Source organism: Capsella rubella, unplaced genomic scaffold, assembly GCF_000375325.1.
Source record: "Capsella rubella cultivar Monte Gargano unplaced genomic scaffold, Caprub1_0 scaffold_3, whole genome shotgun sequence".
Classification (NCBI taxonomy): Eukaryota; Viridiplantae; Streptophyta; class Magnoliopsida; order Brassicales; family Brassicaceae; genus Capsella; species Capsella rubella.
The window spans coordinates 3,816,068-3,827,166 of record NW_006238921.1 but is presented as its reverse complement, the minus strand read 5'-3'; the positions used below and the strand labels follow the sequence as shown (position 1 = coordinate 3,827,166).

At 38.2% G+C, this 11,099-nt stretch overlaps 4 protein-coding genes across 4 annotated transcripts; 2 read left to right on the top strand and 2 right to left on the bottom strand.

Annotated features, from left to right (window-relative positions):
- Positions 1 to 1,218: 1,218 nt before the first annotated feature.
- LOC17892688 lies at positions 1,219 to 2,703 on the bottom strand. The gene is made up of 3 exons (XM_006298363.2): positions 2,343 to 2,703; positions 1,826 to 1,933; positions 1,219 to 1,726 (listed from the first exon to the last, which is right to left on the bottom strand). The coding sequence occupies exons 1-3, from the start codon at positions 2,655 to 2,657 to the stop codon at positions 1,415 to 1,417; spliced, it is 735 nt and encodes a 244-aa protein (XP_006298425.1). The 5' UTR covers positions 2,658 to 2,703; the 3' UTR covers positions 1,219 to 1,414.
- A 500-nt stretch (positions 2,704 to 3,203) lies between these two features.
- LOC17893360 (putative phosphatidylglycerol/phosphatidylinositol transfer protein DDB_G0282179) lies at positions 3,204 to 4,783 on the top strand. The gene is made up of 4 exons (XM_006296690.2): positions 3,204 to 3,395; positions 3,700 to 3,801; positions 4,025 to 4,185; positions 4,490 to 4,783. Exons 1-4 carry the CDS (start codon positions 3,305 to 3,307, stop codon positions 4,598 to 4,600), a joined length of 465 nt encoding a protein of 154 aa, XP_006296752.1. The 5' UTR covers positions 3,204 to 3,304; the 3' UTR covers positions 4,601 to 4,783.
- A 481-nt stretch (positions 4,784 to 5,264) lies between these two features.
- Positions 5,265 to 6,692, top strand: LOC17892608 (uncharacterized protein At5g06450). Its single transcript, XM_006300047.2, has 2 exons — positions 5,265 to 5,371; positions 5,921 to 6,692. The coding sequence occupies exon 2, from the start codon at positions 5,926 to 5,928 to the stop codon at positions 6,529 to 6,531; it is 606 nt and encodes a 201-aa protein (XP_006300109.1). The 5' UTR covers positions 5,265 to 5,371; positions 5,921 to 5,925; the 3' UTR covers positions 6,532 to 6,692.
- A 66-nt stretch (positions 6,693 to 6,758) lies between these two features.
- LOC17890630 lies at positions 6,759 to 10,204 on the bottom strand. Its single transcript, XM_006299989.2, has 4 exons — positions 9,357 to 10,204; positions 8,809 to 8,967; positions 8,037 to 8,714; positions 6,759 to 7,854 (listed from the first exon to the last, which is right to left on the bottom strand). The coding sequence occupies exons 1-4, from the start codon at positions 9,693 to 9,695 to the stop codon at positions 6,916 to 6,918; spliced, it is 2,115 nt and encodes a 704-aa protein (XP_006300051.1). The 5' UTR covers positions 9,696 to 10,204; the 3' UTR covers positions 6,759 to 6,915.
- Between the last annotated feature and the right edge of the window lie 895 nt (positions 10,205 to 11,099).

Sequence of the window (11,099 nt, the reverse complement as noted above, 5' to 3'; positions counted from 1 at the left end):
AGTGATCAGAGATATGACTTGTTATCTTTCTCAAAGAGAACAAATCATATCTTATAGGAAGCAGCTACCCAGCCAGCAATTTCCCCCTCTTCCTGATCTACCAGTATTTCCATTTGAAGTGCAAGTGGAGCCGCTTAATTAAGAACACTAGAAATGATGTTTTTGTAGGAGATAGACAAGATGATGAGAGAGATGAAGCAACAAGAAGAGCTGACATTAGTGCTTCATCGGAGAATGGAAGTAATTACTTAACTGATAAGTTGGGTTTCCCACCCAAACCTGAAATATATCAACAAATTAGGAGCGAAAACCATCATTTTGAAATGGATCCAACTTTCCCCCAAATGATGACTTTCAATGGTTTGCTTGGACCAGTCTCTCAACATTCACAAAATCAAAATATGACCAGTAATCTAATAATGGTTATGATCCCACCAAGGCAATATCCATACCAAGGAAGCAGCAGCAACGGAAATCATCATTTGGAAATGGATCCAGTGTTTCCCCAAATGATGAGTTCCAATGGTTTACATGGATCGGTCTCTCAACCTTCACAAAATCATTATATGAACAACAATCCAATTGTTAAGATTCCACCAAGGCAGGCAGCAGTAGCAACGGAAACCATCTTTTGGAAATGATGACTTTCAATGGGTTGGCTGGATCAGTCTCTCAACCTTCACAGAATCATAATATCAACAATAGTCAAATAATGGATATGAACCCACCAAGACAATACCCTTTTCATATCATGAACCATGAAGTAGGAGTAAACGAGGGAGGATACAATATTTGCAACTCACAGTTTTACGGGAACAACAATATTATTGCGACCAATGATAAGTCTCGTCAAGAGCCAACTCCTAGTGAACCAACCGGTGGAGAAAATCATGCGGATGCGATGCCATTTGACATCAATAATATTTTAAACTCTAAATTGGTTCATGTTTTAAGTTTGGTGTGCATTTATTTTGAAATTGTGTCGGTTTATTTCTTTATGAATCCTTACAACTTTTTATCCTCGTTATTTTAAAATATTGTTGGTTTGTTTTTTTTTTTTTTTTTGTGAAGTTGTTGGTTTGTTTCTTTGTGTTACAAGTTACGAATATTTAAACTGTTTATTTTGTCATTTGATTTTTATAATGCCCACAACTAGTTTAGTAATGTCGACAAACTTCAGTATGAAAAGTTTAGTTTAGTAATGTCGATCGGTTGGAGAATATGAAAGGTTTAATTAAAAATATATATATCTGAGTATATTTGAGTATTCTGACTATTTTAGTTCATGCAGGCCAAGTTGTAAAATACAGTATTTAGCACAAATCATACAAAAGAAATAAAACGTAAAGAAAAAAGCAGGCGAGAAATAATACAAAAGAAGCAACACACAAGGGAGAAAGAAAGTCATCACTCATCAGAAGATGTTTTTGAATGGGTTGGTTAGTGAGTCCTTGAGATTGGAGTAGAGGCCATAGAGCGAGTACTGCTTCAGGTTTGCAACCTCATACCACGAATTCAGCGCAGTGTAGTGCTTATCCGTGCCTGAAAACGCCAATTGGATCCCCAAGCTACAATCTACTTGCCCTCCTTGGTTCTTACAGTTTTGCGTCTTGATTGCACATTGGTCTTTGTTGAGGCACACGAATTTTGTATCTCCAGAACATTTCGAGCATCCGTCTTTCTTCCAGAACATGTTTTCAAGCCTGCCCTTCTGGAACTCAAGAACCTAGAATACCCACCCAAGATATAAGACAGGCAACAGAGCTAATAAGAGATGGGAAATTTCTATAAGAAAATGAAAATGATATGAGCTTTATCCAATTACAAGGGTGAAACTTGTCACGATATGATTGCTGTCTGCAACCATAATTGGCACTGATCTTGCAGCGTATTTTGCCCCAGCGAATGCTACCATATACCCCTTTGAAGCATCCTGAAATCACAAAGTAACATCAGACAAACCAATAATTTGATATTCAAGACCTTTGCTTCCGAGGATAAGCAATCTTATAGTAATTTCGAAACAATCTATGGTGTAACAGGTATTTGACATGCCAAAATCTCTGTTTTGAACCTCACTGAAACAAATGCAGAAAGGTATCAACAGATCTTCCAAGAACAGAGACTAAATCCTAAAACTTTGGTACCTATGGTTAAATTGAATCTAATCTCAATGCAAGTAATGTCGACAATACGCCAGGATTTTGACGAGTCAACAAACTACACTAATCTGGTAAGATAGTTCCGATCTATAGAAAACCCCCTAAGGATTGACCTAAATCGTTTCTAATCTGATCAAAACCCTTATTTCACCGGGAGAGATTCAGAGATGAGTCACGAACCGGGCGGAAACTGGAGGAACTAGAGGTATTGATGGTAAGGAGTGTGATCTCATCGACCTTAGGTCTGAACACGGCGACCTCAGAGTTACCGTTGAGAGAGAGTCGACGGCGATCGCAGGGAGAGTACTGAACGGAACGATTTGTACCGAAGAAAGAATCTTTCGCCGCAAAGGCAATGCCGAAAGTGAATCCATCGCCGATCCCGACAGTAGAATCCGAACAAGGCGAGTAGACTCGGTTATCGTCGCCGGCCACCGTCAATGATGACGTCAGCGCCGCTGCGAAGAGGCAACACAGAAGAAGGAATCTAGCCATCTGTCAAAAAGCTTTCCTTCCAAAATTTCGAAAAAACCCCGATTCATTAGGCTGTCTTCATTATTCAAATAACTAAGCCTTTTAATTTATGGGCCTGCCTTATTCGGCCCAAACAAATATATGCTTATATGTACATATACATATTTGTATTAAAATAATATTTAGAGGGTAATAATAGAATTTTTAGGACAAGAAAAATCATGATTTCGTGTTGGAATGTGAAATTTGTAATCTTCCAAAATAATGTTCAAAAATGTGTGCTGTATGATTGATTAAATAGAGTCAAATCTGAGCTGGCAAATCCAAATTATTTTGTAGCTTTGGTGCCAAGTGGGTGGGTAATTTGAACTGATGAAAATTGTTAAACAAACTCCACCAAACGGTTTGTTCACTGCTAATCATATGCGGTTAATCACACCGTAACAGATTGACTCCGAAATCCAAACCGTCTATTTATAGTAATCAAGGACCGGCGTCAACGAACGGTTAAGATCAATCCGACATTTCTTGTGAAATGAGAATCCCGATTCCGCATTTCTGTCTTTGTCTCTTGCTTCGTCTTAAGTTTAGTCTCCTCACCGTCTCATCGTGGTCTCCAATCATCGTCGTGGCCTATTGCTTCTTTGAGAATCTAATTATCATCAATCATGTCTAAGTTTATGGGATTATCTTCGCTCGCTATCTCTTGTTTGCTCTTCGTTTCAACGATTGTCGCAGCCACCGATGTTCAGTACTGCAGTATGTTTTGGTCTCCTTCGATTTCTGAGATTGCCAATTCTTGATTGTAGTAGTAGTTTGATTGGGTTAAGTATATCAAGTTCTAAAAAGCTCGGTGATGATTTTGATGTTGGGACAGCTGCGTTGAAAATTTGATTTTTATGTAGATGGTTTTGATTTGTGCTCATAATTTGTGTTGATTGTTTTGATTTTTATTTAGATGGTTCTGGTTTTGATCCTGATTGAGTCTGAAGTTTTAATTTTGATTTCTGGGGAACTGTTGGGAAATCTCGATCTGATTTGGTAAGTGTTTGTTTGGTTGCAGATAATAATGAAGAGTATGAAGTGAATGTGAAAGGCGTTGATATATCGCCTTATCCTATAGCTAGAGGCGAGCCAGCCACTTTCAGCATTTCTGCTAACACAGGTAACTCTCAAAATATTACCTATGAAGCTATATGACATGTGTACATCTTTTGCTTGTTTGATTACTTTTGATGTTTTGTACTATTAATTGCGTTCCTAGTTTTTATATTCAATGTTTGTTTATATGGTAGATTTAAATATGTTTATACGCTGAAACTCCTTGTTCTTGCTTCAAAGGCTCGATCTTTAAAAAAAAAATATATTTGGTTTTCTTTTACCTGAAGACACTGAGATCTCGGGGGGCAAGTTGGTGATCGAAGTTTCATACTTTGGATGGCATATTCATTCTGAGACACATGATCTTTGTGATGAGACAAGTTGTCCTGTGGCAATTGGAGATTTCTTGGTCGCTCACTCGCAAGTTCTGCCTATATATACTCCCCCTGTAAGTTTATTGATCTATTTTTGGAGTGAGATGTTGAACTTGATGTTATCTGTTACAATCTGAGCAAATGGTTTACTCTAATCGAATTTGTTTAGTTGGATAACTAAAACAGTCTGAGAGTAGGTTTAGCTTGGTGTCCATAGCTGATAATGAGTAAATTTGGAAATATAAAGTTGCCAAAATAAGGAAGTTGAACCTTTTCAAGATTTGCTTGTTGTGATCAATAGTTATACGGTTGTCATACCAAAGTCCGGTTTTCGCTTTCTGCATATTAGGACCAATCTAATGCTTTGATTTCTCATAGGGTACATACTCACTTAAAATGAAGATGATTGATGGACGCAAGAAGGAACTAACTTGTATCAAATTTTCATTTGACATTGGATTTGGATCTTCATCTTTGGCCGACATCTAGAGCTGATAGCTCTATGGAATATATATACCGTGGAACCACTCCATTTGTTTTGTATAAAAGAACACTCTTTTTCTATACCACAATTGTTGATGAAAAACCCCCCTTTGAAATTCTCATTCTGGACTATTCATGAAATCCCATTTATAGAAAAAACAAAGTATTGAATTATTGTTTAGGTTTGGAGAGCTGTGGTTAATTCTAGTTGCAAGCATAAAGCTGAGACTACTTAATACATCATTGCATCCACGTTCATGGAATTAGAAAGACGTTGCATACATAATCATTCATCCAAATTAACGACCCTTACCAAAAGAAAATGGATATTTCCATAGATTCGTTATACCAGCATGTGAGAAGTCTCTCTCTTCCTTTTCCTTGCTATGTATTTGTGGCACTAATATATTTTGTATGAAGAGTTAGTGTTGGACAGTTGGTTGCACCTAATGCATTAGATTAGATAGATATTGAGTTTCAAGTTTCCGACGAGAGCACGAGATGCCTCTCAACCGCTTCCAACGAGTTTCAGGTCATGCGGAGGATATGATCTATTTGTCAAAACAAACAGATGCCAAAATTTACATAGTGATATCCGCACGTGCGGAACACGTTAGAAATAGACACGTGTCCTTTGTTCACTGGGCAGGCCTTTACTTTTTCACTCGCGCAATACTTTTCCTCTTCTTCCGGCCAAAGACCCACAGAAGTAGTCTCTCTCTCCTCCGACTCCGTTTACTAGATCAGCCTTCCTTCTTCTCGCACCGGAATCTCAAGGTTCATTTTCCTCTTTTCTGTGTTTATGTGTTTGGATTCTGCATACGATCATCTTCTATCCCAAATCAATAAAAGTCTTATCAACGTATTTGGGGATTTTCCTCGTCCTACTTTTGTTTGTTGTCCACAGAATCCAAACACTGCTTAGAGTAATATTTGTTGTTCTAGACAAATCCCAATTACGATTAGTTAGCTCTAAATGCGTCTATATTTACTTGAATCTGTCATTTCATCTGCTGCTACACACTCAAATCGATAATTCTCAATAGTCTTCTTATAAGTTCATTGACCTAGTCCTTTTTTACGGATCTCTCTATTCACCTGTAACGTATCAGTGCTTGTAGATATGGTAAGAATAATACGAAGATGAAGGAATCAGATTCCAACATTGGGACTTTGTTTGTTGCTTCATACCATTTCGACAAAATTCATTATTGAATCTTTAAGCACATTCACAATAAAACAGATGAACGGTACTTGTTATTAGGAAAAATTGTGCGAATTACGATGTTGTGTCTAATGCGTGAGATTTGATATCTCAATTTTCAGACAACATGGCCTCCTTCGATGGTCCAGGGTTTATGATGGTAGACAATTCTTGGATCCAGACCAAAGCCATTGATGTTGGATCATCTACCGATATCTCTCCTTACCTTTCCAAGATCCTTGAAGATTCCGTCTGGAATGGAAACCGGTCCATTATATTTGATGTCTACTGGGATGTTGAATCTTCTGTTGACACAAAGTCCCGATGGCGCCTATGCTCGGTGAAGTTTAGCACGAAAAACTTCTGTCTCTTCCTCCGCCTCCCAAGCTCGTTTGGCGATAATCTCAAGGATCTTTACCGCTTCTTTGCTTCCAAATTTGTCACATTTGTCGGGGTCCAGATTCAAGAAGACCTCGCTTTGCTTAAAGAAAACCATGGTATTGTGATCCGAAGCTCTTTGGAGATTGGGAAACTAGCTGCCGTAGCCCGAGGAACTCCCATTGTTGAATTCCTTGGAACCAGGGAATTAGCTCACAAGATTCTTTGGTATGACATGAGTCGGCTCGATTCGATCCAGTCCAAGTGGGATGAAGCAGGGGCTAATGATCGTCTTGAAGCTGCAGCCATTGAAGGTTGGCTTATCTTCAATGTCTACGATCAGTTGCAGCAGTGATCTTTTGGGGGAAATGTTCTTCACGTAATTTATGTTAATCTTCTTGATCAATTGCATTTGTGAGATTACGCTTGACCATTACAGTTTTGCATTTTGATCTGTTTGTTGTTGCTATGAGTGAACAATACTGTCTGAATAAAACCATATCCGGCTTGTTTTTTGTCTGAAGATTTTTGACATTATATTACATGCCGAATGTAAAGCTGAACAAACAAAGCGAACCAAAATGAGTCAAGAGAAATAAAACGAGCAAAAATGTTAATTTGTTTAGTTAGATACAAACTGATTCAACTCTAGATCACATTCACAAGTTAGCTAAGCTAAGAAAGAGTTACAAAACTAACAAAAAAACTCAACAAAACGTTAGCAACTCTGCCTAGGCTTTCAGACCGCAATTTCTACATCTGTACTGTAATGAAACTCGATCTGTAAACGGTGATGAACAGGCGCCGTCGAGGCTAATCCTTTCTTGATATCCTCCTGCAACTCCCTAATTGGTATCGCAGCCAAGAAATTCTTAATATACTCTTTACATGACTCCTTCCCTCTGCACAGAATCTCTGATTCAGGTTCTGATTCGGATCCTGCTTCCTCTTTATGAAGAATCTTGTGGATGACGGTTTTATGGTCGAATTTCAAAACATAAGCTTGATCACAACCCTCGTAAAGCCTTTCTCCAAGTGTGTCAATGATATAGTAAGCTTCCTTCTCTACTTTGAGGACAAAGAAGTGATCATTCCAACTCACAATGTAAACATGTGGTGGAGAGTCATCATCATAACTATCGCTATTCGCCGAGCTTTCCTCAAGAGTGATAATCTCAGCCCAAATACTATCGAACGACATAGCGCCTTGCAAAAACTCGAATCTCCCCTCGTTGATCATCCCGTCAGGGTGGAAAAACCCAACAAAAGATTTTCCAGGGATGACTGTTAGAGGACGGATCTTTGCTTGTAGAACGGTATCAAGATCGAAATGCTTGTCCGGGAATTTCTGCATATATGTTTCGTTTTCGCATAGGTTTCTCCACTCCAAAGAACCTTCTCTGATCAGACTATCGAACTGAGACTTGATCGGCATGAGATTACCATTCTTCTGAAACCAATCCGCAATAACTGCTACAAGAGCGGTGCAGGCACTCTCACCAGCTGCTCGCTCGCTTCTCTGGTCGATCGAAGCTAGAAAGACATTTGTCTGAAGCTTCATGTGTCCATCTCGGCTTGTCACTTCTTTCTCCTCCCAACTTCCAATGGCAAAACTGTCTTCTCCAAACTCCGAGAAAGAAGATCGAGGATTAGCAGATGAATCTTCATCAACTTTGCTCTGCAAATAAAACATATGCAAAACTTGAGGACTCAAAACACATATACATATAGAACCGAACCAAAACTGTATCTACCTAAAAACTTGAATGATATTTGGCCTTCCTTAGGTTTCTATATATCATAAACCGAAAAAACTACCAGAAACTGCATTAAACACCTGACCACTAAATAAGATCTTACCCCAAAATGAGGATGAGCTTCATCTGCGCTAAGTTGCCTCCGATCATAATCAATGTCATCTCCACCTTCTTCTCCATTATCCTTCTTTAACAAAGGCTCTCCTTTGGATTTCGGCGACCTGAAGCTCAATTTCCGCTTTCTCCATGGCAATATGCTACGCCGTGGAAGAAGTGATGTCTCATAGACCAAACCTGCAGCGGGATCTTCAGCGTCCGAGCAACCTGCTCCTACGTCAGATTTCCTGTGGCTATAATAAACCCAATCTTCGTCTTCGTCGCTAATTTTCGCACCACAGTTCAACGAAATTCCCACACCATTTGCATAAGACAAAGGTCCATAGGAGAAAGATTTTCTCACACTCATTAAATCTGCTTTGCCTTCATCAAAATCTGTCTCGAAATCATCAAGAGACTCTGATGATTCAAAGCTTGAGAATCTGCCTTCTTCTTCCCGGCAAGCCTTTTTGGCTTTCCTTGTAGAAACATACTCTGTAAAAATCTTGACTTTTCTGAGACCAGCTTTGATTGCAGAAACATCCTCCTTCTCATTTGACTGAGTTTCAGTAGGCTGTTGTGGTGATGGAAACGGGGCAAGGACAGGCACAGGCACAACCGCAGTTTGTGTCGAAGAGTCTGATGTTTCTGGAGTGGTTCTAAGCTCAAGCAGGCTCAATGATACCTAAAAGGAACAAGAGAATCACAAATGTCAAAAAAACGCAATACTGAGCCAACAAACTAGAGAAGTGATGAAAGAGAGAAGAAGTAAACCATACAAAGAGCAATGGATGTGGCTCGGAGGCAACACAAGCAGAGAGTGTGAGAGGAATGTTTATATCGAATTCTCTTTTATCGGTCACTCGCGCGTATTCAGCAAGATTCAAAAATGCAGTTCCAACAACAGGAGCTTTATTCTTCTGTCCTTGCTTCATTCCCTGAAAACAAAATCAGAAATCAGTTCTGTATGTTGTCTTTAAGGGAAATTGATACCAACATGCAGAACCAAACACCTATGACAACAATTAAACATCGTTTGAAATGTAACTTAATACGAAGATGAGACATAAATGGGTATCAAAATCATCCAGCTAGAATACCAGGAAACAAGCTCTACAGTAACATGAACTCTCTAGTTTCAAGTCTTATAATCAAACAGGTTGAAACATTAATGGGCATTCAAATCTTCCAGGCAACAAATAATAAAGTCTCTTAATTTGATCATCCAGCTAGAGTTCCATCTACAGCCTAATCAAACCATTTCCAAAGTTCAACATTTGAATCTAGAGCTTAGACTTCAAATCTTAAGATACGGATTAAGACTTACATTGGTGAAGACAGAGAAAGCAATCTCCCAAGGATAAAACAAACTGTCTTTGTAAGAAGTGAAAGAGCATAAGCTCTGAAACTCTTCATCATCCCACGAAACGACATCGCTTTCGCCCAGTGCCTCCTTGGTAAAGTTCCTCTTCACCGTCCTTCTCAAAGATCCCAATGTCGCCTTAGGACCTTTCCAGCGAATCTCCACCGTTAATCTCTCCTCCTTCTCCGGGACACCTTCACGCACTAGATCCCAACCCTCAAGCTTCTTCACCGCAAGCTTCACCTCGTACTTCCTCGTTACTAACGGCGGCCATGGCCGCCACTTCATCATCTTCACCACCATTTACGCACAAATTAAAAATTGGAATTTGGAGTCGTCTAAGATGAAAACAGAATCCCACAAGATCAAAAGAAACGTAACAAAACTCTTTTGCAGTAGTTGAGAAATTTAGAGAAACCTAGAGAATCTAAATAAAAATAAAAAAGGTTTCTTTGGCTTCAATCTATAGTTAACCTAAGAATAAAGATCAATGCCCAAAAATAGAAAGTGGATTTAGACCCAGAAATCTATTAGAAGCAGATGTTTCTTATTGGAAAAGAGAGAGAGAGAGAGATCAAAAAGTTTAAGAAGAAATTTGAAACTAAGTTGTTGAAATTAGGCTTCAGCTAAAGATTGCAAAAAGTGATGCCGTGAGGTTAGATGAGAGGAGAGAACAGTAGAGAGAAAGTGGCGCAGAAAACACAACACACTAAAAGCTCACAAGCGTGTAGACAGAGAGAGACAACGAAGAAAGTGAAAAAGGAAAGATCCCAACTTCACAGATCTGTCCCTCTCTCTCTCTCTCTCTCTCTCTCTCTCTTTAACGATAGAGCAGTATAGCTGGCGGATAAAACAAACAAACCGGTGTTAAACCAATGCGTGGACTATATAACCGTGGTTGAGTTCCAAATAAACGGTGTCGTATTATCTCGGTTTAGTTTAGATTAAACTCTTTTTAACGGCGTTGATAAAAAAAATTCCGTTTTTTTCATCTCTAATACACTAATAGACAAAAACAAATTAGTTCAACACTTTAATTTTTGGTTTTCATGTGTTGAGGAATTTGTAGAGCATCTGTTTTTGTCCAATGTTTAATTTATAAATTCTCTAATCTTTCTTGCACTTGTGTATGATCGTTCTAGTTGATTAATAATATTATTAGAGTTTTCTCTATGTAAGTTTGATTTGGTTTTCACAAGAAAAGAAAAAAGATTCGTTTGAGTTTGCATGATTGTTTATGCGACAGCATGGTTCATGCCACTGAATGTGGTGGTCACACTGGTCATAGTTATGCTTCACACTAAAGGAACATGCGGTATATCTTTGCATTATGCATAAGAGAATTTTTCCCAACAACAGCTTAGTGTTATAACATTTTTTGGATGGGTTGGTCTCTTTCGCAATTAGTGTATAAAAATTTTCAAAAAAAAACAAATGTGAAATAAATCTCTTTATATATATGTCATTACTTTATAAATTAGCAAGTCAATCATCACCCATCAACAATAAAAAAACATATGTTTAAAATTAAATTAATTTAATAGTTAAGAACATATATATATATATATATATTTTAAGTTATAATCATGAAAGCAAAATTTTTAGTGGATCCCTTATAATAAAGTGAAGCTTATTTTTTTATAGTTTTCCTAAGTAGCAATTAATGTTTTCTTTTTAATTTTGGGTCACAACTGGCCAGCTTATTAA